The sequence below is a fragment of the Thamnophis sirtalis genome, unplaced genomic scaffold (genome assembly GCF_051295495.1).
Source record: "Thamnophis sirtalis isolate CommonGarterSnake01/CBP01778 unplaced genomic scaffold, rThaSir2_p1.2 scaffold_9, whole genome shotgun sequence".
In the NCBI taxonomy this organism is placed as follows: domain Eukaryota; kingdom Metazoa; phylum Chordata; class Lepidosauria; order Squamata; family Natricidae; genus Thamnophis; species Thamnophis sirtalis.
Genome location: NW_028261389.1, coordinates 80,845,604 through 80,872,180, shown reverse-complemented (window position 1 = coordinate 80,872,180; position 26,577 = coordinate 80,845,604). Strand labels below are relative to the sequence as shown.

Below are 26,577 nucleotides of genomic sequence, written 5' to 3'. Positions count from 1 at the left end.
GACATGTTATTTCTTCTTGTTGTTATTTTAGCAATTGCATCTATTTTAATGTGGACGGTGGCCCTAAGTGATGGGAAGTTGGCCAATCTTATAAATTATAAATAATTTTTTTTACAAAAAATCCTTTTTCTTGCTGTAGCCATTAGATTTGAATAGCAATTAAACCTTGTAAAAAAAATGAGACTTCCCTTTCCCAAAAGCAGATTGTCATTTTAAAAAGTTCTTCTTTCCTTCAAAAGCTTTTACAAATCACCCAAAATAGGATATGGTTCCTATGTCCATTTCAGGAACTGCATTTAAAACACCACAAGAAAGTATAGGTTTTCAAAAAGAAAAAAAGCAGTCGGTCATTTTAAAATGTTCTGCTTTTATTTGCTTCCAAAGAAGGCCATGCTTTGCTTGATATATTCATTTTAGGGACTATATTTATGCCAAAAATCTATTTTTTAAAAAAAAAAGTTAGGCGATGACCAAGATTTACCCAGAAGGAATACAGTACAGACACAAACGTTTGTTAATTACTTAATTTTAAGATTAGAAAGATTTGGGTTTCTTAGGGCTAATGATGTAATATCTGGTACTGAAGAATGCTTTTGTTGTTTATTTTTTTAAAATTTGTTTAGTTTGGTAATAAAAACTAAGAACCCATGATAAATAGCTAGATAATAGAAGGCAGATAACAGACAAACAATGATGGTAGGTAGGTAGGTAGGTAGGTAGGTAGGTAGGTAGGTAGGTAGGTAGATAGATAGATAGATAGATAGATAGATAGATAGATAGATAGATAGATAGATAGATAGATAGATAGATAGATAGATAGATAGGAGGATAGATAAATGGATGGATGGATGGATGGATGGATGGATGGATGGATGGATGGATGGATGGATAGATAGATAGATAGATAGATAGATAGATAGATAGATAGATAGATAGATAGATAGGAGATGATAGATAAATGGATGGATGGATGGATGGATGGATGGATGGATAGATAGATAGATAGATAGATAGATAGATAGATAGGAGATGATAGATAAATGAATGGATGGATAGATAGATAGATAGATAGATAGATAGATAGATAGATAGATAGATAGATAGAAGGGAGGATGTGGAGATGGGGTCCTTGGTGTTCTCTAAGCTTGGTGGTTTTCTTGCAGACATTTCATGAAGAAACATCTGCAAGAAAACCACCAAGCTCAGAGAAAACACCAAGGATCCCATCTTCTCCACATCCTCCCTTCTAGCACTGAAGATGTTCCCTATTTGGGTAATGAAACATCTGGAAGGAAATCACCAAGCTCAGAGAGCACCAAGGACTCCCTCATTTCAACCCTGAGCTACAAATATTCTCCTTTATCAGAGATAGATAGATAGATAGATAGATAGATAGATAGATAGATAGATAGATAGATAGATGTAGATAGATAGATAGACAGACAGACAGACAGACAGACATGGATGGATGGATGGATGGATGGATGGATGGATGGATGGATGGATGGATAGGATAGGACAGGCAGGACAGACAGACGGACGGATGGATGGATGGACGAACAGAATAGATAGATAGATGATAGATAGGTAGGTAAAGAAAAAATTAAAATGAAAGTTGATTTTTTTCCTTTTGCCGGGTTCATTTCCCTCCCCATGGAAGAAGGAAGGGGCCCATCTGCTTTTGAGCTTCAGAGCCCTGTTGCTTGGCTCATAATGTATAGGTATAAAAAGTTACTTGATTCTTAGTCCGCTGGGAAGGCCTGGCCTGTTTCAGAAGGGGTGCGGATGAAGAGGCAATAAAATTATGATCTGGAAAGAGTGGGGAAACTTGCAGCAGCCACACAACGGAGAAGAAGAAGAAGAAGAAGAAGGAGAAGGAGAAGGAGAAGGAGAAGGAGAAGAAGAAGACGACGACAACCTTGGAGTTATAAGGCAAAAACACAACATCTGGCTCCTGCTGCAGTGAGGAATTCAAGGTCCCCGTAGGTCATTATTAATTCAGTTGACTTTGATGTATTATCACTTTTGATCTTTCGAATCTGATTGTGTTGAAGGCAATTATGCTCATTACCCAATTAAATATTAGCTGCTGCTGTAATGTGAACATTTTTTATTTTATGGCCCTGTTTTCTGTGAAAATGCTCTCCCTGAAAAATGAAATCTTTCCTTGCCATTGGCTCCTACTGGATTAAAAACAGCGTACAACAGTGTTTCAAGCGAGATGAAATATTTGAATACCCTTTTCATGTGAATAACTTCGTTACCTATCAAGTTTCCCACATGCCCCCCTTTCATTCTGGATTTGTAAAATGCCTTTGTAGAAAACAAATGGTTTAGCAAGGCAGAAGATGACAAGCGAGACATTTTTTTCCCCTCTTTTATCTTTCAAACTGTGAGATCGTTCCTTTTTATTTTTTTCTCAAATGTGGAAAACAGGCGGTTATTCCATTTCTTCAGAGAAATGTTGATCGGAGAAGGGATTAAAAAAATCCAGCTACCTTTAACTGTTAAGTCAACCGACTCAGATGTTGACAGTGTAACTGATGACAGAGATCAATGCACTAGTTTTGATTAATATAAGATACATTTGTCTCCTTCAATTTCCTTTCTCCCCTTTGTTTTATGGGTATTGCTAGTATGTTATTTTTTTTTACAAGATCTCTCTCTCCTCTGTCTCTTTCTGTTTCTCTCTGTATTTCTGTCTCTTTCTGTCTCTCTTTCTCTATGTCTCTGTCTCTCTTATGTGTCTGTCTCTATATTTCTGTCTCTCTATCTCTATCTGTGCCTATATGTGTGTGTGTGTGTGTATCTGTGTTTCTCTGTCTTTCCTTGTCTGTTTCTGTCTCTCTCTCTCATCTATCTATTTATCTATAATCTATCTATAATCTATCTATAATCTATCTATCTATATTTCTGTTTCTCTGTCTCTTTCTCTTTCTCTGTCTGTTTCCCTCTCTGTCTCTATTTTTCTGCCTCTGTTTCTCTCTGTCTGTCTCTGTCTCATCTATCTATCTATCTATCTATCTATCTATCTATCTATCTATCTATAATCTATCTATCTATAATCTATCTTATCTATTTATCTATATTTGTTTCTCTGTCTCTCTTTCTGTCTCTCTGTTTCCCTCTGTCTCTATTTTTCTGCCTCTGTTTCTCTCTGTCTCATCTATCTATCTATCTATAATCTATCTATCTATAATCTATCTATAATCTATCTATGCATCCATCTATAATCTATCTATCTATAATCTATCTATCTATCTATCTATCTATCTATCTATCTATATTTCTGTTTCTCTGTCTCTGTTTCTCTCTTTGTCTGTCTGTCTCTCTCTGTGTGTGTTTCCCTCTCTCTCTGTCTCTATTTTTCTGCCTGTTTCTCTCTCTGTGTCTCTGTCTCTCTCTGAGAAAGAGAGAAAAAGGAGGGGAAATTTCCAATGTGACTTGAATATTTGGGACCCGGTTTCGATTCGCCTTAGCGGACTTTCATTTTCTCTCCCCTCTGAGCGTTCTAGGGAGTCAGACGGAGAAGCGAATGTCAACCTGTTGAAAAAGCACATTTCGCACCCCAACAGGAGCCAAAAAAAGAAAAGAAAAAAACGCCCGCCCTCTTTGCGCGTACGCTCAGACACGTGTAAAAGGGGCGGGGGCTCCGACCACGTGGGGACGGGCCCCCTCCCCGGTTTCTCTGCATCCCTTTCCCTGTGGACCCTCCGTCCTCCCCCCTCCTCTGCTTCCAAGTCCTTTCTCAAGAGACACCCCCCCCCAGTCCCTTCCCCAAAAAGTCTTCCCCGTGGTTTCTCGCGTGGGCCGCCTTCCAAGGGCCGTTTCAGGATGAAGCTCCCGCCCTTTGGACTCTTTACACGTGTGCACAAATTTCAAAAAGGAAAAAAAAAAGACGGGGGGGGGGGAGAAACGCAGCCTTGGAACCCAAAGTGGCCCGGGGGCCGTTGGAGACCCTTCTTTTCCCAAGCTCAGCCAGAAGGCTCTGCGTCGCCTGGAAAGGGGCTGCTGGGCAGAAAGGGGGGGCACAGAGCGCCCCCTCTTGCTAGTGCACCCCAAAGCCCCTTCTCGGGGCTCGGCTTTCCCGCGGAGAGCAAAGCGCCAGACTGTCGGCCAGCCGGGGGGGGGAGTGGAAGGGCGCGCGCGGTTCCTGCCTGGGGGGGACGGGTTGGGGGACCTCCCCCCACTTTCCTCGCCGGGGCAGTTTGCTCCCCACCCCCGCGGTCCTGGCCAAAGAGCCCCCGGCTGGTCCAGGCTGCGCTCTTGCCAAGGTACCCGGGATGGAGAGGCAGGGCGCAAAGCGGCGCGCTCCCCTCTCCATCCTTTCGCCTTTCCCTCTCCGCGGGGAAGAGCCTCCTTTCCCCCCGTGGGCTCTGCCTTCCCGGGGGTGTCGCCCAGCGCTGGCTCTGCCCGCCGGGCTCCGGAGTCGCCACGGGGTGCGCTGTGGTGCCTGGCAGGCCGGCTTCCCCCAGCAGGTGGCACCGGGAGCCCAGGCGCAGCTCCGGCAGGGCCACCCGCGAGCCATTGCGGCGCCCTGCGCAGCCCCGGCCAGCCTCGCCTCTCCGAAGCCGAACCGAGCGTTGCCCTTCTCCGCCGCTGCCCGCCCAGGCCCGAGAGCAGGGCGAGAGGCTCCCGCAGCATCGCCCCGGGCCAAAGTTTGGGCTGGATGCCAGGACGGGCGAAGCGCCGCTGGGGAAAAGTCCCGAGCCAAGTTGCCGGCGGGGGGCGCAGGGCAGAAGCCCCGGGGCGCCTCGGCCCGTTGCCCGCCAGGGGCCGATGAGAGCCCCGCGGCCGGTTCTGCCTGGCTCGGCGGCGGTGCCCGATCCTGGTGGCTCCCTCCCGCGACCCTTCTGAGCCTCCTGCCTTATCTTCCTCCCTCCCTTTCTTCCTTCCTCCCTTCCTTCCTTCTCCTCCTCCGGCGCGCCATGGAGTTCTCGGCCAGGAAGCGCAGCAGGAAATCGCAGAGCTTCAAACTCATCCATCCAGGTGAGTCCTTGCCCCGAGGGAGGGAGGGAGGGGGAGGGTGTGGGGAGGGGGGAGGAAGGGGGCTCCAGGGTTAAGGGTGGGGTCCCCCCAGGCTGCCTCTCCTCCTGCCAATTCTCCCCAAAGGGTGGGTGAATTTGGACAGGGCTCCTTTCCCTCCCGTCCCCCCAAGAGATGCGCACCCTAAAGTTTCAATGGGGGTCTCTCCCTCCCCTTCCCCAACCCACCCTTTTCTTTTTAAGATCTGCTGATCTTAAAGGATCTCAATCAGATCCCGGTGCCCTCCTTCCTCCTCCTCCTCCTCTCCCACCAGAGCTTGGGACGGGGGTCAGCATAGCCCTGCAAAGCGCCGAATTAATTTGGGGAGGTGGGCCATTGAAATAGTTGCCGTTTGGCCCTGTGTGTGGGGGGGGGGTCGAAGAGGAGTCGGCTCTCCAGAAGGGAAATATAGATATATAAAAAGCTCCAGGCATCTCCGGCTGACTTCTTTTCCTTGTGTTGTATAACAGGTGTTCTTATTGGAAAGGGGTGGGGGGGGTTGGTTGATCCTCAGTTTAATTTGACTTTAAAACATGGCTTTGAGACAACTATCTCCAGGAACTGCGGGTGTGGCCTGAATGCTAAGTTCAAGGCAGGCAATTGTGAGTTTAATTTTATTCTGGTTATTCTGATTATTGTTACTCGCACTTAATAGGCCTGGCTTCTTTCTTGGAAATATTTCACAGAGTGGAAAACTGCAGACAAGATATTACCAAATGAAGAAGGGAAGGGGGAAAAAAAAGAACATTATTGTTGGGAATCAAAAATCGGCCAAAATATTGTTGTTTTTTAAAGTCTTAAAGTCTGCGTTTCTAACACAATGGCTACGTTGTTGGGTATTAACAAACTAGAAATGACACTGAAAATTTTCCCAGAAGGAAAGCAGGATTAATTTATTTCTGAACTTTCTGTTTCCTTTCACAACTTTTAAATGAAGTTGCCGTGCGAGTTAAAGGTAGATTTAGGAAGGCCAGGTAAGATTCAGGCCAACTTGCGACCGCAATTCAGACCCAAAATGTATGTTGCTAAGCGAGACATTTGTTTAAGTGGGTTTTGCCCCGTTTTTTACAACCTTACTTGCCACAGCTGCTTAGTGAATCCCTAGAGTTATTAAGTTAGTTACACGGTTGGCTTCCTCGTTGACTTTGCTCGTCAGCCAAAGGGTTCACGTAACCCTGGGGACATTGTGACCGTCGTAGATATGAGTCAGTTGCCTCTGAATTTTGGTCGTAAGTGTGAACAATGGCCCTAAGCCCCTTTTTGCAGTGATGATGTAACTTTGAACGGCCACGAAATGAACTCCTTCAACTCCAGGGCCTGCCTGTACAGAGAAAATGCTGGGATTATATAGGATGTAATATGCACATGATCCTTTAAATTCCCATCATGTAAGGAATCAATTCTCAGTAAAGAAAAAAATAATAATGGCTTGAATTAAAATAATTTACCTCCATCTAGCATTTCATCTTGCTTTTTACATTTCCTGCAAACGTTCCTGTTTTGTCGTTAATCTGGGTGAAAATCCCTTTTGAAACTGAAACCGAGTGGAGGCTTAGCTGGTTTAAAAAAAAATAAAATACAACGCTTTGAAAATGTGTGTGATGCGTTCGACATCCTCAGCTGCTCCTTCATGCTCTCCTCTTCTCTTCCTCCTCTTGCTTTTCTGTGCCATATAATATATGTGGATATATGCATAATTTTGTATTTATTTTGTGTCGTGTTCACTTATGTGGTGCATGTTGGAGGTGGTGACCGGCGGTGGGTTCCGGCAGCCGCTACTGAAGGTTCTCTCGTGGTCGTACTGTAGCACGCACATGCGCATGGGCAGTACTATAAAAATGCTTCTGTCCATGCTCAGAAACCAAAAACAAGATAGGCACCGCCCGGAGAACCAATCCAGGCACGTAACAGGTTACCAGTTTGGCTAAATGGGGCCAAACTGGTAGGAAACACCCCCCCCCCCACTGGGGGTGACCCTTTGAGAGCTGCATGCAAGGAAATTTCGTTTTAATGTATGCCGATTAGTGTACTTTCAAAGTGACAATAAAGGTTTTTTATTTATTGTAAGCCGCCCTGAGTCTCTTTTGAGAGTGAGCAGCATGCAAATTAAATCAATCAATCAATCAATCAAGTTATTCTATTCTATCCTAGAATAGTGTCCTATCCACTATTCTGTTTTTCCATTATTTTCTATTCCTATTCCTTATTCTATTCTATTCTAGTCCACATTTTATTCTATTCTGTCCTATCACGTCCTATCCTATCCCATCCTTTGCACAAAGGAGCATTTATTTTCCCCATCACTGTGCGTTAGGGAGCATTTCCGCAGCAGAGGGCTGCCCAGGCCTTCCTCCTTGACCCACAACCAGAGTCTTTGAGGCCGTCCTTGCTTGCTGTCACTTGCAAGAGAGGCACATGGCTCTCCAGGCCCCGAGCTGTAGTATCCCTGAAAAATAAACTCTACTACTCACTGACTGACTCATAAATCACAGGGAGTGTGTGGCGCGCATAGTTGCAGCCTTAAATGAAGCGGCCACATTGTTTCCGAAGGCTCGTGGAGGGAGAGTGAGTGTCTGGGATGGTAACTAAATAAACAGGCTCTCGGCTGATGTTCCGATGCGCATCCTGAACCAACCTGAATTGCTGCCTTTGTTTTTTATTATTTTTGCACGCGTCCGTTCCTGGGAATAATCTGACGTCTCATGACAAGAGACGGGTTTTTTTTTGGCTTCAAATGTACGAAACGACGCACGTAGCCCCTCGGTTTACAGCCACAAGGGCGCCCGAAATTTGTGTGGCCGAGCGAGACGGTTGTTAAGTGAGTTTTGCCCTGTCTTACGACTTTTCCTGCCGTAAAACAGAGCAAAACTCACTGAACCAACGTCTCGCTTAACCGCAGAAACGTTGGGGCTCCATCGTAGTCGTAAGTGGAGGACCACCCGTAGTGTTTATTTTGAGGCTGGCAGGGCAATGACCATTCCTGGAAGATTCAGAGAGAGAGTTAGAAGAGATTTGACCGCTAACTGCTAACCTGGCGCTTTTAAGTTGCGACGGTGTTTGTGCGTCAAAAATGCTGGGGCGGCAGTTGTGACGATGAGACGGAACGATGTTAGAAAGAGGCCGGAGTTCAGACACACACGTTACGGCGGCCTCTGTGGCTTCCCCTGTGGATAGAAGGGGAAGGATGACATCCTGAGCAGCATCACATCCTCCGAGTCCATGCAGTGAGTCCTCGGCTTACGGCTACTCCTTTAGCGATGCTTCAGAAGTACACTGAGCAAAGGGACTTACAACTGGTCCTTGCACTTACGACCGCTGTGGCATTTCTGCCGTCGTGGGATGGAAATTGCAAAATCCATGGGAAAATCCAGATGCGCTTGGCGACTATGTGGGGAGTTGTTTAACGACCAGAGCAAAACATTTGTAAGACTGGGAGCAACTCACTTACCGGCCGCATGGCTTAACGAGGGAAGTCCCAGACCTGATTGTGGTCCTAAAGGGAGGACTACCTGAAGGGGAAGGCCGCTAGTTCAACCCTAACTCAGTTCGTTCTCATTTAAGGCCCTCCTTTCTCCTGCTTGGAGGGCAATTTGCAAGGGGGCTGAGTGGGAATACTCAATGCCGTATAACCCCATTCAAATAAAAGCCAAACGTGTGTTTTCCAGAAGTCGGTGCAGGTGGTCCTCAGCTTATGGCCACAATTTATGCTGCTAAGTGAGAAATTTGTTAAAGGCATTTTGCCCCATTTTCACGCCGTGTTTCCTCAGAGAACCACTGCCGCTCTTAAGTTCGTCACACGGTTGTTAAGTGAATCTGGCTTGGAAGGTCGCAAAAGGGGATCATGTGACAACCCCCCCCCCTCCGGACACTGCAATCGTCGTAAATATGAGTCAGGGCCAAGCCTCTGGATTCTGATCAGGGGACCATAGAGATACTGCACCGGTCGTAATTGTGAAAAACCGATCATGTCGCTTTTTTTTTAGCGCCGTCGTAACTTTGAAACAACGGTCACTAAATGAACCGTTGTAAGTCGGGCACTACCTTTGCTCCCTAAGACAGATTCCTAGAGAAGCATGGGGTTTTTGACAGACATGGAGAGTCTCAGGAAATAGGATTTTAATTTTCTTCTCTGACCTGCTAACCCTATAACATTACCCAATGAGAGCTGCTGCCCGACGTCCCTTTTATTTTAAAATATTATTCTGCAAATTCTCTTGTCTTAAAATATTTTATAATTCTGCAATGCGGTTGGGCTTCTGGCAGGTGGACCAGATAGGATGTAGAAAACACCCCGTACCTTTTTAAAAAGTTTCACGTAACCCTTGCAGCCGGAAACAAAACTCCAAAGGAGGGAAATTATGCCTGGCCATAATTCTCCTTCGTCTCCATAGTGCGTGTCGGTGTTAATTATCCCATTTAATTAACAGTAACCTGAGCACTTTTCTTTTGGGTGGGAAGGAAGTCTTGGCTCTGCCCTTCTGGGTGGGGTTTTATTTGAGATTGCTCTTCGTTTCCACTGATGAGCTGCCCCCCCCCTCTTTAAGGCTCTTTGGCAGCCTTCCCAAATTTAAAAAAGAGATTCCTTGGGATTCCCACTGAGTTTTTATGGCGAGAGAGAGAGATTCTGCAGAACTCTGCTGGTTTTTATAAGCACCGCAAAGTTTTCATACGAAGGATGCTTGCGGGAACCGGGATGAAAAGAAGGACCAGGGGAAGAGAGGAGAGCAGCCTTCCAATATCTCAGGGGCTGCCGCGAAGAAGAGGCAGTCAAGCTATTCCCCAAGGCCCCCCCCCCCCGAGGGCAGGAGGAGAAGCAACGGGTGGAAACGAATCTAGAAGGAAGGAGAAATTTCCTAAAAACGAGAACAATTAATCAGCGGAACAGCTTGCCACCAGAGGTTGCGGGGGGGCCCATCACAGTTTTTAACGCAGAGATGCGTGGGATATTTTGAGTCAGAATATTATTTTTATTTTTAAGGAAAACTGCCACCGTATTTGACTTGCATCAAATAAAATACACCTCTAGGTTATGTGATACAGGTCGACTCGACTTATGACCGCAACCGAGCCCATTGTTTCCATTGCTAAGCGAGACATTTGTTAAGTTTAACATTTGCCCCATTTTACGATCCTTCTTGCCACCGTCGTTAAGTGAATCCCGGCAGTTGTTAAGGTGGCAGCCTGGTCGTTAAGTGCATCGGGCTTCCCTCTTGACTTGGCTTGTCGGGAGGTCGCAAAAGGGGATCATGTGATCCCCCTGGACACCGCAACGGTCATAAGTATGAGTCAGTAGCCAAGCGCCTCAACTTTGTTCAGCTGTTCACGGGGTTGTTGCAACGGTCATAAGTGTGAAAAATGTTCCTCAGTCGTTTTTTCCGATGCCGTCGTAACTTTGAACGGCCGCTAAGTGAACTGTTGTAAGTCAAGGACTCCCTGTGTTTCTATTTTTAATCCGAACTGCTTCGATGAGCTCCTCCAATTTGCATCAGATACATCAAAGATGCCTTCATGAGAGAGCTATCCCGTCCTGAGCTCAATGTCCCATTTTCTTTCCCGCGTCCTGAGCTCCCCGTCGCTTTTCTGATTTCTTTCATTTCTTTCTGGAATTCCAGATTATCCCCCAGAGGTTTACAAGGTCTCCGACTACAGCAACGATGTGAACGGGAATGCCAAAGAAGCACCACCACTTTATCTAGGTAGGTTTTCACGGGGGATTCATTTGCAGACATGACATTGGCGTGGAACGAACGACAAGTGTGTGTGTGTGTGTGTGTGTGTGTGTGAGAGAGAGAGAGAGAGAGAGAGAGAGCGAGAGAGAGAGAGAGCGAGAGAGAGAGAGAGAATTGCACAATTGGAAGCATTCCCACCTCTTCCGATAGCCAGTCCTTTCCAAAGGCTTGGTGTTATTATTATTTCTTCTATGCAATAAACATGAAACTCAAGTCAACTGAACATTTAAAGATGTGTCACAAATCCCATTGACTGGCGCTGATGCTTGATAGGGGTTTCTGCCAGCGTCCTAGGCATCAACCAAGGACCTTCTTAAAATATACGACTATTATTATTATCTCTTTCATTCATTAAACATGAAACTCAAGTCAACTGAACATTCAAAAATGCGTCACAAATACCAGTGACTGGTGCTAATGGTTGATACGGTTTGCTGCCAGCGTCCTGGGTATCAACTTAATTATTAGTCAATTAGTCAATATTAGTCAATTAGTCAATATTAGTCAATTAGTAGTCAATTTTAATATATTAAATTAATAAATTAATAGTCAATATTAGCCAATTAGTCAATAAGTCTATTATTATTATTATTATTTCTTCTATTCAATAAACGTGAAACTCAAGTCAACTGAACATTTAAAGATGTGTCACAAATCCCATTGACTGCCGTTAATGCTTGATAGGGGTTTCTGCCAGCGTTCTACTCATCAACCAAGGACCTTCTTAAAATATACAACTATTATTATTACCTCTTTCATTCATTAAACATGAAACTCAAGTCAATTGAACATTCAAAAATGCATCACAATTTCCAGTGACTGGTGCTAATGGTTGATACGGTTTGCTGCCAGCGTCCTGGGTATCAACTTAATTATTAGTCAATTAGTCAATATTAGTCAATTAGCCAATATTAGTCAATTAGTAGTCAATTTTAATATATTAAATTAATATTAAATTATTAAATTAATAGTCAATATTAGCCAATTAGTCTATTATTATTATTTCTTCTATTCGATAAACGTGAAACTTAAGTCAACTGAACATTTAAAGATGTGTCACAAATCCCATTGACTGGCGCTAATGCTTGATAAGGGTTTCTGCCAGCATCCTAGGCATCAACCAAGGACCTTCTTAAAATACAAGACTATTATTATTATCTCTTTCATTCATTAAACATGAAACTCAAGTCAACTGAACATTCAAAAATGCGTCACAAATACCAGTGACTGGTGCTAATGGTTGATACGGTTTGCTGCCAACATCCTAGGTATCAACCAAGGACCTTCTTAAAACATACGATGTTCCGAGTAGTGTAGTTTTTTGCAGCTCCGTTGGTGTTATTGCAGGAAGCAGTAATGTTGTTGTTGTTGTCGTTTTTGCAGTTTGACAGCGTACCTTTTATTAACAGCTGCTAAAAAAAAAAAAATCATTTGAACGTAAGATGCAAATGGTGCTAATTGTCGCTCACCCAGAAAACCCAACGCTGAGTGTGCATCGTGCAGCCCTTTGCTTAACCCAGATTTATTTTGCATATTTAGCAGAAGTCGGTGTAATTGGGGGGTGTTACGTCTTTGACATCTGGAGAACAGGAATTCGGTTTCCAAGAAGCCGCTCGTGGTTTGATTCCTGCCATGGCCGTCGAAGGGATTCATGTGTTCTCTCCATGCATTGTTTTTTCCCCACTGCTGCTTATCTCCCTTGCAGCAAAAAATTAAATTTGGTCAGCTGTCTGACAGGGGCAAAGAAAAATATTAGACGGGTGATCCTTGACTTACAACCGCAGTTGAGCCCAAAATTCATGTTGCTGAGAGAGAGTTTTGAGAGTTACATGAGTTTTGCTCCATTCTTTCTTGCCACCATTGGCAAGTTGTTAAGTTAGTAACCTGGTTGTTAAGTGTTAAGGTTGTTAAGTCTTAAGTTGTTAACCTAACAACCAGGTTACTAACTTGACAACTTAACAAAAACTCACTTAACAAATGTCTCACCACAATGGCTGAGTAAGTTGAGGAAAAACCTCTCTGTAATGTTCTCAAACACCACAATTCAGCGCCGTTAATTTGTTTTTTTTCCTGAGATTTTCTGATGGTCCAGGTTTCACACCCGTATGTTACAACAGGGAAATCTTACACACCTTTGTCTCCCTACCTGTTAATATATTTTGTCGGGATATTTTTTTTCCCCCATCGTTTTTCTACATCCAAGAACAGATGTCTCTTTATTTTACGGAGTCTGTATGGCCAATTAGCAACCCCTACAACGGTTTTATCTCCATTATCCGCTGGTCTCAAAGGAGGCATTACATCTGCTTCGAAAAATAATATTATATTAAATGGTTAACGCCGAACGTATTGCTGTAACAGGATATCTCCTCATTTTAATTTATGAAATAGCTATTATATTCTAGCCTTCAATAATGCCAAAATAGACTTTACAGGCCTGGGGGGAAAAAATCAATGCACTTTTGTTTTTTCCTTCTGCGTTACTTTTCACGAGCATAAAAAGGACACAGCCCTCTCTCATACGGGTAAAATGGACTCGCGGCAGTTCATTTAGTGACCGTTCAAACTTACAGCGGACTTGTGACCGTTTTTCACACTTGCGACGGTTACAGGATGCCCACGGTCGCGTGAATGAAATTTGGACGCTTGCAACCTTGGGGAATTTTAAGCCGCGTGGACTTCAATTGCCAGAATTTCCCCAGCCATGTTCAACTTGTCAAAGTTGAGAAATGCTGTCTTACAACAACCCCCCAGGGTAGACCAACTGCAGCGTTTTCAGGGAGTCCTCAACATACAACCATTTGTTCAGCAACTGTTGGAAGTTACAACGGCACTGGGAAAAAAAGTGACTTACGACCGTTTTTCACACTGTTATGACCGTCGCAGCATCCTTACAGTAATCAAAATTCATCTGCTTGGCAATAGGCTCGTATTTATGACGGTTGCCATGTTCTTGGGGGTCACGCGATCCCCCTTTTGTGACCTTCTGACAAATTTGCTTAACAACCGGGTTGCCAGCTTAACAACTGCGACGATTCATTTAACAACTGTGGCAAGAAAGGTTGTAAAATGGGGCGGGGAAAATACTTTTAATAAATGTTTTGCTTAGCAAAAGAAAGTTTGGGCCCGAGGACTTCCTGAAAATCTTATTTTACAGTGGTTCTTTAACTTGGATTCCGAGTCTCCTTTTGGAAGGTTCACGCGGGGAAATCATTAGGTATACAAATTGTGCGAGATCTGCGTCGTTAACAGTGAAAAGTTTTAGGGTTTTGTGAAATACGGTGCTAGAAGGCAGCGAGCAGCCTTCGGTGGGCATTTTATTTCAAGAAGCTGCTGAAAAATATACTTTTATGACGGATATAAAATGGGAGCCAGGTATGCTCCAGCACAGGTATCTTGTGCTTTTTACAACCTTTTTCCCCTTGATCATTTGGACTTTGCCGTGCCATGATTTTGTTTTCTCTTAACAGAGAAGGCGTGTATATAAAACAAACCTAGGGCTTTATAAAACAACTCTTGCTTAATTTCCGACGGATCGATTCGGAAATCAGCCCTGTTAAATCCGCTGGCATTTCGCTAGTCACGAAGGAGAGAAAGTGGAAGCCTCAAAGAATAGTGTGATAGTTTTAGCCGTCCTCAGAAGAAGAAGAAAAAAGATATCTAGATCAGTGTTTCTCAACCTTGGCGACTTTAAGTCCCGTGGACTTCAACTCCCAGAATCCCCCAGCCAGCACAGCTGTGCTGGCTGGGGGATTCTGGGAGTTGAAGTCCACGGGACTTAAAGTCGCCAAGGTTGAGAAACACTGATCTAGAGTGTGCATACCATATTTGTCTAATCAAAGACAGCGTTGACTGACAGGTGCTCACAACAGTTTATTTAGTGACCATTCAAAGTTACAACGGTGCTGGAAAAAAACATTTTTCACATTTACGACCGTTGCAGTATCCCCGCGGTCACATAATCAAAATTTGGACGCTTGGCAATTGACTCGCAATTATGACGGTCCCGGGGTCACGCGACCCCTTTACATGACCTTCTGACGAGCAAAGTCAACGGGGAAGCTGGATTCACTTAACAACTGGGTGGCTTGTTTAACAACCTGCAGCGATTCACTTAACAACGGCGGCAAGAGAGGTCGTAAAACGGGACAAAACTCACTTAACCACGGACTCGCTTGGCAACATCGATCTTGGTCTCAGTTGAGCCCAACATTTTCAGTCACTGAACAGGTGGATTAGTGAGTTGAGAACTAAATGTAATTTCAATAGATCTTAAGCGTGAATAGTTTACGTGTCCCGGGATAATTAATTTAATTCCACTAAAATGATTCCGGACCGGCTGATGTTCAGCGGTGCTGAAATTGCTACTCTTTCAAAAGATGTTTCTGCTGCTCTTCACTTCTTCCACAATCGCTAGTGCAAGAACAAACCATGTTTCAATCGTTGTCTGGAACAAACCAGCTTTGTTTCGCTGGATACGATCTGGGTCGGCCACCGGGACGGGAGGTTTTGTCTTCCGTGCTTTCGGATTCGTGCTGGAGCCCATCTTCGGGGAGCTTCTCTCTAGCGGACTGTGTGCTTTGGACTATTCTAGTAGTAGTATTTTTGTGGTGCCTGGTTGTGTGTGGCTTTTTAGTTGTTGACTGGGCTGGCTTTTAAGTCGTTTGCTTGCGCTGCCCAGCCCCTCGCCTCCTAAGTACTTGATAAGCTGGTGGTAAATCAGCACTCCTGTTCCCAGGCTTCGTTCACTTCCCTGGCTGTTTTTGTCCCTGCTCGTCCAACAATCTGAATAGCTGCAAAATGGAATGTATTTCCTTGTTCATTACAGGGTGAGGCTAGCAATGAGTTATGGTCTCCTCGCTTGGCCTCTTGCTTGTATTCTTGCAATCTGGTGGTTAGCTTTCTCTTTGTCTGTCCTACACGGTCGCAGGGCAGGGAAATCAGCATTTGTGATATTATTTGCTGTTGCTGTTGTAATAACGGCCTGAGCTCTTAGAACATGGAACTAAGCTGGCTTTGAGAAGCGACCCATCTTCTAAAGAGTTGGGAAGATTCCCTTGCCGTTTACGTCTTTTTGAATCCTGCCCTGCCCTGCCAAGGAGATGAGAAGAGGGAGGGGACGGGACGCTTGAAAAAAACCTTCTGCATTTTTCTTCCAAGCATGACTCTTCTTCTTTAGAATCGGAGTTGACTCATAATCTTTTTTGGCACAGCTCCTTGATTGGATCGGATGTGCAAAAGATACTCGGAGGTGAAGGAGGGCAGAATTTCTCTGACTTAACTGCAAAGCAACAATGGCAGCAACACTTTTGAATGACTAATCTCTGCTTTTGGTCGAGAGGATTTCTCTTAGTCGCTTAACTGAATTGTTGGGTTCCCAGATCCATAGTTCTGTTTGTGGGGCATTTGGCCCAAGATCCTGTCAGGGGGTTGGACTAGAAGACCTCCAAGGGTCCTTCCAGTTCTGCTACACTGTTCCTTCCTTCCTTCTTCCTTCCTTCCTTCCTTCCTTTCTCCCTTCCTTCCTTCTTTCCTTCCTTCCTTCCTTCCTTCCTTCCTTCCTGCCTTCTCCATTACTGGAGGCTTTTAAGAAGATATTAGACAGCCAGTTGTCTGAAATGAGATAGGGTCTCCTGCCTGAACAAGGGGTAGGACTAGAAGACCTCCAAGATCCCTTCCTGCTCTGTTCTGTTTTGAATGCAATAAACAGCAGTGGTATATTGATGGGAAAAATTGGTCCTACTTGTCACAGGGTCTGCTTGCATTATAGGTGCCACCTTCTAACTTTATTATGTCCGGTGTAGATTTTCCATATTCATTTGTTATGTTTGGAATAATCCAGTGTCCACAATCCAAACAAGAGTTCAGCCTCTTTTATTTCCCAGGCACACACGTTTCATTGTACATCAGAGCTGCATAAATCGTTAAACATTTGTGGTGCTAGTTTTAAGTTTGCAAGCTCTCATGCTTCCCTGTGTTCTGCCCCAGAAGGCACCTATTTAAGAATATAAAGCCTAGCTGAATGATGGACAACACAAAACGTCTCAATAACAGAGCTGGAAGGGACCTTGGAGGTCTTCCAGTCCAACCCCTTGCTCAGGCAGGAGACCCTCTCCCATTTCAGACAAACGGCTGTCCAATCTCTTCTTAAAAGCCTCCAGTGATGGAATAAGTACTTCTGGTGGCAAGCTGTTCCTCTGGCTGATTATCCTCACTGTTAATTGTCCTCATTGGAATTAAGGAGAAACTGTTAGGAAATTTCTCCTTAATCCCAGGTTGCTGCTCTCCTGTTGGGGCCCAGCAGGAGCTGTTGGAGCTGCCACCAGACTCCGACAGCGAGGGGCCCTCTGAGTCGGTTCTGGAGGATGTGGAGGACCCTGGACAGGGTTCCGACTCCGAGCAGGGCGCAGAGAGGCTGGTTGGCCACCAAGAGGCGCCTGAGCCTTGGACCAGTGGGGAGGAGACAAGGGAGAGTGAGCCGGACGCCAGCAGTGAGTTGTTCCTGGATGCACGCCATCGAAGACCTACTAGGCGTCAGGAACAATTACGCAATTACAGGAGGTAATTGCACTCAGCTGGTGGTCATTAGGCTCCTCTCCAGACTATAAAAAGGACTGCTTGTACACATGCCCCTCTTTCAGAAGTCAACGCAGGAATTAATGTCGGAGAACATTATTGTGAGCTTGGCAGGCTGGATTGCTGCCAGGGCTTATCTGTTCTGGTTTGCTGCCAAGGACCTGTCTGTCTGTGTTAATTAAATGCCGTAACTTTGGCTCGGAGTGTGTGTTGGTGTGGGACAAGGGGGGGTCAGAACAGAAACCAACCAACCTTAGGTCCTGCCTTCTGGCGATCCGGAGAATAGGTTGACCCTCCTCTTCTTTCCCCCTTGAAAACCACACCAGGCAGGCGATCTGCACAATTATTAATTCTATTTACATCTTTATTTTCTCCTGCCTCCTTTTAATGCGATGCCTGTTTTTTCTTTCCAAAACCTAGTGACACTTTTTTCCAGACAGCCTAAAGAGCGAGCCAGCGTGACTCTTTGAATCAGCCTTCCCTTTTTCTCTGGGGCTGATGTGATTCCCATTCGTCACTTCCTAATTCTTTGGAAACAGTTCTTGGGTGTTTAAATCTGCAAGGGATGCCGCCGTCTCTTAAAACACACTTCGCTTTCAAACTGTAGCGGAATATTTATCCATTGCATTTTTGCCCCGCCTTTATTACAGGTAGTCCTCAACTTACAACAGTTCATTTAGTGGCCGTTAGAAGTTCACAACGGCACTGAAAAAAAAGTGACTTGTGGCCATTTGTCACACTTCTGACGATTCAAGCTTCCCCATGGCTAGGCAGTCAAAATTCAGACTCTCGGCAACTGACTCATATTTATGACGGGTCACGCAGTCACATTTGCATAAGCCAGGTCAGTGAGGAACTGAGATTCACCTACTGACTTGTTACTGACTGAACAACTGCCGTGATTCACTTAAGAGTGGCAGGAAAGATCATGAAAACCCACAACAACCGTCTTGCTTAGCAATGGAAACTCGGCTGTGGCCGTAAGGCAAGGACTGCCGGCATAGTCCATGGCTACCCAAATCACCGTCCGAGTAGGTTTTGCATTGTGTCGATAGGCCACTATTAATTGATTATCCCTCTGGGGTTGATAGACTATCAATATGGCAATAAATACATTGGAATAAGCCGAACAAGAAGAGGTGCACCGTTCAGGTTTAAAGCGGTTATTTCCAAAATTGTAAGAGACTCCCTAGCGTGAGTTTGCTAGAACAGAATAACAGAGTTGGAAGGGACCTTGGAGGTCTTCTAGTCCAACCCCCTGCTCAAGCAGGAGACCCTCTACCATTTCAGACAAGTGACTGTCCAGTCTCTTCTTAAAAGCCTCCAGTGATGGGGAAGGAAGAAAGGAAGGAAAGAAGGATGGATGGAAGGAAGGAAGGAGGGAGGGAGGGAGGGAGGAAGGAAGGAAGGAAGGAAGGAAGGAAGGAAGGAAAGAAGGAAGAATGGATAACAGCATAACAGAATAACAAAGTTGGAAGGGACCTTGGAGGTCTTCTAGTCCAACCCCCTGCTCAAGCAGGAGACCCTCTACCATTTCAGACAAGTGGCTGTCCAGTCTCTTCTTAAAAGCCTCCAGTGATGGGGAAGGAAGAAAGGAAGGAAAGAAGGATGGATGGAAGGAAGGAAGGATGGATGGAAGGAAGGAAGGAAGGAAGGAAAACTACATAGATTAAGAAAGTTGGAAGGGACCTTAGAGGTCTTCTAGTCCAACCCTGCTCAAACAGAAAACTTTTCAGTGACTGTCCAGTCTCTTCTTAAAAACCTCCAGTGATGGGGAAGGAAGGAAGGAAGGAAGGAAGGAAGGAAGGAAGGAAAACAACATAACAGAGTAAGAAATTTGAAAGGGACCTTGGAGGTCTTCTAGTCCAACCCTGCTCAAACAGAAAACATTTCAGTGACTGTTCAGTCTCTTCTTAAAAGGCTCCAGTGATGGAGAAGGGAGGGAGGGAGGGAGGAAAGGAAGGAAGGAAAGAAAGAAGGAAGGAAGGAAAACAGCATAACAGAATAACAGAGTTGGAAGGGACCTTGGAGGTCTTCTAGTCCAACCCTCTGTTCAAGCAGGAGACCCTACACCATTCCAAACAATTGACTATCCAGTCTCTTCTAAAAAACCTTCAGGGATGGAGAAGGAAGGGAGGGAGGAGGAAAGGAAGGAAGGAAGGAAAACAGCATAACAGAACAACAGAGTTGGAAGGGACCTTGGAGGTCTTCTAGTCCAACCCCCTGCTCAAGCAGGAGACCCTCTACCATTTCAGACAAGTGGCTGTCCAGTCTCTTCTTAAAAGCCTCCAGTGGTGGAGCACCCACAACTTCTGGAGGCAAGCAGTGTTTGTCCTCATTGTTAGGAAGTTTCTCCTTTAATTCCAGGTTGCTGCTCTCCTGGATTAGTTTCCACCCCTTGCTTCTTGTCCTGCCTTCAGGGGTTTTGTACAATAGATAGCCCCCCCCCTCTTCTTTGGGGCAGCCCCTCAAATATTGGAAGACTGCTATCGTGTCATCCCAATCACCTGGACATCCAGTTATGCAGCCTCTGTGAATCCCCCATAGAGGTTTTACCTATGACGACATAGCCTGCTGCGAATATATATTTACTTCTCGCCTGTCACGTTCTCATCACATGCCAAGTTAATAATGGCATCCCGCCTAGGCCTTCTTTTCATTAAATACTACGTTGCGCCAAGAGAAATCCGCTGCCTGTGAGTGTGAAGAGGCAGGTGGACGAAGAAACCCCATTTATCTGGACTTTCGAAGAGCATTTCCTGCCCCTTGCTCACGCGGGAGATGTTCGGTGACGGTCTGTCAGAGGGAAGAGGAAGGCAGCAGCTGTCGGAGCGCAAAGGGAGCATGAATGGAAACGAAAGAGGAAGTCGGATTTGCCCCACTCGATAGGCAGCCTTCTCGTGTTTCTTTAGGCGGCTCAGCAATCCCGGCGAAGTCTCCGTCGTCTTCTTCTTCTTCTTCGCTCTTCAGGCTGAGCAAGGCAAATATTTGCTTTGCTGCTGACACAACTGATTGGGTTGGCAGCCGAGGCTTTTTTGCGTCCACGTTGTCTAATCCGGGAATCGCTTTTTAACACAGAAAAGAAAGAGGAAATTCAAAGATGAAAGCTATGGGAGGGGGGGGAAACCCCACCAGATTCTCCCAGTGTGTCTCTTGAAGGGGGGGGGTCAAGGATAGGGCTGAATCCCCCTTTCTAAGTCCTTTCTTGGTGACATACATAACCCAGAGCCAGGGTATCTATTAAATTTTTACTTCGCTGATAACGGATAAGGGCCTGTGGCCTAATGGCTAAGACGTCAGCCTAGTATGTAATATAGCCCAGGTTCGAATCCCAGCAAGGGTATGGCTAGCTGATGAGAGCTAAATAGCTTGAAATAGATCTATACTAGTCTCCCTTTATTTATTTATCAACACAAATACAACAAAATGTTACAAAAAGGCAACAGTAAAAATATTGGGTTTCTGCCTGGATGGTCTCTTGTGACGAGCCGAAGGATGGAGAATGGAAGTAGTGATCTTCCTCCCATATTTGGGCATACCGGGGGTTGTAAAAATCTAATAGATACCTTTCACCCTGGCTTTGCTGATAACAGATAAGAGCCTGTTGCCTAATGGCTAAGATGTCTGCCTAGTATGTAATATAGCCCAGGTTCAAATCCCAGTAAGGGTATGGCCAGCTGATGAGAGCTAAATAGCTTGAAATAGATCTATACTAGTCTCCCTTTATTTATTTATCAGCACAAATACAACATATATATATATATATATATATATATATATATATGTGTGTGTGTGTGTGTGTGTGTGTGTGTGTGTGTGTGTGTGTGTGTGTGTGTGTGTGTGTGTACATACACACACACACACACACACACACATATATATATATTTATATTTATATTTATATTTATATTCATATATATATGAAAGGCAAAATAATAATCAGGTCAGGAGGAAAGATGTTGGTTCCTGCCCTGGTTTAAAAAGAAAAGGATTTCTCTGGATAATAGCAGCCTTTTATTTTTCTCCTTCTTGCTTCTACCTTTGCAAAATGTTTAAGGAAGTCCTCGACTTAACGGCAGCTCATTTAGGGACTGTTCAACGTAACGACACCACTGAAAAAAGTAACTTGTGGCTGATTTTTGCACTTAGGACCGTTTCAGCATCCCCGTCTGTCACGGGATTCCAGATTCAGAGGTTTGGCAACTGTCTCATATTTACGACGGTTTCTAGCATCCCCGGGGTCACGTGATCCGCTTTTGCGACCTTCTGAGCAGCAACGTCAAGGGGGGGGAAACCAAATACACTTACCAACCGGTTTACTCATTTAACAACTGCAGTGATTCACTTAACAAACGTGGCAAGAAGAGTTGTAAAAATGGGGGCTAGACTCGCTTAACAAATGTCTCGCTTAGCGACACAAATTTTGGTCTTAAGTCGAGGACCACCCCGTATCTGGATCCAAGAGGCAGCCACCAGGCTAAAAAAAGGGAAGACATTAAAACAGTCGATCAGATTGAGGAGATAGGATTTGATGCAGGGTGTTTTTCACCGAGGAAAGATTTCGGGGGGGGGGGGGAATCCATCTTGTAACGACGGCAGTTGTTTTCCAATATCCATTTTCGCTCATGCTTAAAATGCTTGATGGTTTTTCTCCTCGTGAGTTTGCGTCCCGCTAATGAAATGTGTTTCCATGCCCCAGCAGGCAAAACAGCCACCCTCGGCTGCAAACATGCCGAGGCGCAGAATGAAATAAGTAGGATCATAAATAAAATTAATACTTAAATGAAGCCGGGGATGTAATTGTTTTTAAATGGGCCATTTTGTAGCTTGCTTTTTCCCTCTTTTTTTTTTTTAACCTTAATGCATCAAAGGCCTTGGACGGATGCTGCGTTCTGGACATTAAATAAAATGTGGTTTTCTCTCCTCCCACACACATACACACAGCTATTAAATTTGCTTTACCTCCTCATTTGATGTACGACCCCTGCTACCTACCCAGTTACTGCCGGGTCTTCTGCCGAATAATACCCATATTTTCTTAATTTTAACTAGAATACGAGCACCGAGAGATCTCTGTCGGTTCGGTTTTTAGAGAAATGAATCAGGTTTTCTTGACGGCAGAGAATAAACGGCAGGGAGGGGTTTCGAAATTTGCATTCGCAGAGTCCTTGACTTACAACCGTAACTCAGCCCAGAATTACAATCGTCAATTGTGCTGCTTTTCTTAAGCAGCTTGTCACACGACTGATCCAGTTTTAAGACCGTCGTTAAGCAAAGCCCCTGTCGATCATGGGTGCTTTCTGCCAGAAAGCAGGAATAAAACCTACTTTGGCGTAAACGACTTGACCAACTGACCACCGGACGGTGCAAACTGGTGTAAAATGTGGGCCGGTGACGAAGGGCGCAAAATGTGAACAGGTGCCCATGAGGGATCGGCCCTCGGAATTTCTAATCGGGGTCGTAAGCGCCTATTTTGTCATTTCAAATAACCACTCGTGGTGACTGGTCGTAAGTGAAGGACATTCTTACCAGTGTGTACAGTGGCATATAGAGTTAATCCTCGGCTAACAACAGTTTATTTAATGTCTGTTTGAAGTTACGACGGCAATGAAAAAAGTGACTTGCGGCCATTTTTCATACTTACGACCGTAGTCGCATCCCCAGTCAGGTGATCAAAATCTGAATGCGTGGCAACAGGCAGGTATTTATGAAAATTGATTCGCTTTACAACCAGTGACCCACTTTACGACCATTGTAAAAACGGTTGTGAAATCAAGTCTGGCCTCCTAGCGCCTCGACTTATGACCCCAATGACTTACCATTGAAACTCCAGGTTCCTTTGCTGTTCTACGTCGAAAACTACCTTCATAGGTATATAAAACCCTTTTTCTACAGGATAGAATTTTAAAAAAAGCAATTTGAGATGCATTAAACACAGAAAGTTCTCAACTTATGACCACAACTGAGCCCCAGATGTATGTTGCTAAGTGAGACATTTGTTAAGTTTTGCCCCATTTTACGACCTTTCTGGCCCCTGTTAAGGTCGTTAAGTGAATCACTGGAGCTTTTAAAGTTAGTAACCCAGTTGTTAAGTGAACCTGGCTTCCCCATTGACAGTGTCAGAAGGTCGCAAATGGGGATCACGTGAACCCCGGGACACTGCGACCGTCACAAATACGAGACAGTTCCCAAGCGTCTGAATTTTGACCCCGGGACCTTGAGGATGCTGCGACGGTCGTTAAGTGTGAAAAACAGACCCGTTGTAACTTCGCGCAGACACTAAGGGAACTGTTGTAAGTCGAGGCCTGTCTGAAGAGCCAGTGTTATCGTATTCCCCAACTTACAGCCGTGTGTTTTGTTTGATTCTAGGCGACGAAAGTCAGGAGATTAAAAAACAGATCACGGGGATGAGAAGGCTGCTGAACGACAGCGCGGGGCGGATCTACCAGCGAATGGGGAAAGAAGGAGAAAAGTTGAAGGAAGAAGCCCAGGAATTGGACCTGGGATGGACACCCCGCCTGAATCCTCCCGCGGACACCTCCGGACACGTCCAGCCGTTGGCGAGCGGGGCCTGGAACGAATTGCCTCCCCAGGCCGGACCCTATTCAGGGCAGTACGGCACCCGCTCCAAAACCTCCTTCCAGAACCAGGCCAGGAGCCTGGGCGCAAACGGTACGATATAGATCTTACGTTTTCTAACCATAAACCACGATAAATGGGGGTTTTCATTACGACGAGTTCTGGGGTCACAAAGGAAGATGATAATATGGAAAACTCCCAAGCTTTTTTTCCCTTTCCCCTTACGTGACAGGTAGTCCTCGAATTACAACCAAAAACCGAGACCAATATTTCCGTGGTTAAGCGAAGCATTTGTTAAGGGCCCACATTTTACGACCTCGCTTGCCACGGTTGTAAAGTGAATCGCTGCGGTTGATAAGTTAGTCGCCCGGTTGTTAAGTGAATCCGGCTGCCTCGGTGACTTAGCTCGTCAGGAGGTTGCAAAAGGATACTGCAACGGTCATAAGTATGAGTCAGTTGCCCAGCAATCTTGATCAGGTGACCGTAGGGTGCTGTGATCTCAATCATTAAAAATGAATCTCAATTATTAAAAATCAATGTCTAAAAAAATTAAAATTATGGTATCCAGATAGCTGACTTGTTGGTTGCTCTGGGGTCCTAGAGGCAGAGCTCTCCCCTCAGAATCAGGAGGCTGTGAGTTCGATCCTTGGTAGAGGCAGATATTTCTCTCTCTGGGCACAGTGAGAATATATCTGCTGAACAGAACTCCTCATTGGCGAGAGGAAGGGCATCTGGCCAGTAAACACTCTGCTATCCATTCAGTTGCCCAGACTCCACCCTGCAGGGGATTATGGGATCGTTAATAGAAAATGAGGATGATAGCTGACTTGTTGACTGAAACAAGCTATGAGAATCAAAGATGGGAGGGAATATTATGGGATGCTCCAGAGGGTTTCATGAACCTCAACATGGTGCATTGAAAAGCTGGAGATGATGGCTGTGATGATGCCAGTGGCCCTTCTCTGAACATTAAAAAGTTTGCAAAGACGCAAGCTGCCACTTTGAATGTCACAGTCTCCATCCTGGCAGATGCCACCCTCCAGGATGGAGTTCAGTTTATATCGGTTTCTCTTTATGACGAGAGAGAGGCCTTACTGCCCTTGCTTCTCGGATTAAACGTCTAACTGCATTTTTAAAAACTTAATATACAGGTAAACCTCAACATACGACCCCAATTATGTTGCTATACGGGAAAGCTGTTGAGTTTTGCGCCCTTTTTACGACTTTTATGGGCAGAATCGTTTCATGAATCACTGCCATGAAGTTTGTAACACGGTCGTTAAGTGAATCGTTGGAGTTGTTACATTAGTCACGCGGTTGTTAAAGTGAATCTGGTTTCCCCGTTGACTTCGCTGGTCAGAAGGTCGCAAAAAGGGGATCACGTGACTCTCCCCACGGGATGCTACAACCGTCATAAATATGAGTCAGTTCATCACGTGGCCTTGGGGATAGTGCAGCAGTTGTAAGCGTGAGACATAGTCCTTTTTTCAGTCCCGCTGTAACTTCGGTCACTAAACAAAGCTTTGTAAGTCAAGGACTGCCTGCATTATTTCAATTGTCATAAGTGATATAAACTAGATCAGTGTTTCTCAACCTTGGCAACTTGAAGATGTCCGGATTTCAACTCCCAGAATTCCCCAGCCAGCATTCGCTGGCTGGGGAATTCTGGGAGTTGAAGTCCGGACATCTTCAAGTTGCCAAGGTTGAGAAACACTGAACTAGTTAACACAATGAGGTGAAATTGATGTGATGCCGTCTGCTCTAGTCTTCCGAAGAAAGACTAAACCAAAAAGAGTTCATAAATATGTATGGTGTTAAGAGAGCCCGGCTTCTGACTTAAAATATTAGCCGTTTCCTTTCCTTATTTTTTTTTCCTCCTATTTATTGTAGATGAAGGAGATTTACATGAGTAATTTCTGCCGATGCTAATGGGAATGATAATGTAAATTCTCCCGTGCCCCACTGGGAAAACGAACGTTTCACTTATTTATTTTTCCTCTTTGGGGGGGGGGGGGTCTTTGGCGCTTCACACCCTTATTAGGAATGCATTATATTTGCCGCAGAAAAAAATTAATTTCAGCATATTTGGCTTCCTGCAAACGGGGCCACCGTACTCATCAGAATATTAAGCAGCAGGAAGGATCAACGCGGATAATTTTGGGTGACAATCCGAAGGGGGACCTTGGATTTCTATTGCTGAGTTGAGCGGTTCTTAAGGAAAAGGTCGTGTAACTGCACCGCTTGGCAACTGTGGATAAGCAGGAACCGTGCGGTTGTTAAATGAGGACCTCATAGCCATGGCAAGACCACTTGGAATTATACAGTAGTCCTCCATGTACGACCACGGTGGGGCCAGGAATGTCTGTTGCTAAGTGAGAAATTTGTTGAGTGAATTTTGTCCCATGTTACAAATTCTCTCGCCATGTTTGTTAAATGGATCACTGCAGTGGATAAGTTAGTACGACCGTTGTTAAGCGAATCGGGCTCCCCCCCTTGATTTTGTTTGTCCGAGGGTCGCGAAAGGGGATCGCGTAACCCTGGGACGCTGCAACCGTCATAAATATGAATCAGTTGCCAAACGTCTAATTTTGATCACAACAGTCATAAGTGTGAAAAGCGGTCCTAATTCCCTTTTCTCGGTGCCGTTGTAACCGAGCCGTCGCTAAAG

General features: G+C 45.1%; 1 protein-coding gene across 3 annotated transcripts in view; it reads left to right on the top strand.

Moving 5' to 3' along the window:
- Positions 1-4,514: 4,514 nt before the first annotated feature.
- The window catches only part of BEND7 (BEN domain containing 7), a 40,369-nt gene continuing 18,306 nt past the window's right edge, over positions 4,515-26,577 (top strand). Inside the window, exons 1-3 of one of the 3 annotated variants that reach the window (XM_087722401.1) lie at positions 4,515-4,989; positions 10,638-10,721; positions 23,700-24,002. In XM_087722401.1, the coding sequence (XP_087578527.1) occupies positions 4,929-4,989; positions 10,638-10,721; positions 23,700-24,002 (448 nt within the window). In that variant the 5' untranslated portion in view covers positions 4,515-4,928. The remainder of the gene's footprint in view (positions 4,990-10,637; positions 10,722-23,699; positions 24,003-26,577) is intronic. The other 2 variants (XM_087722399.1, XM_087722398.1) reach the window with 2 other exon arrangements.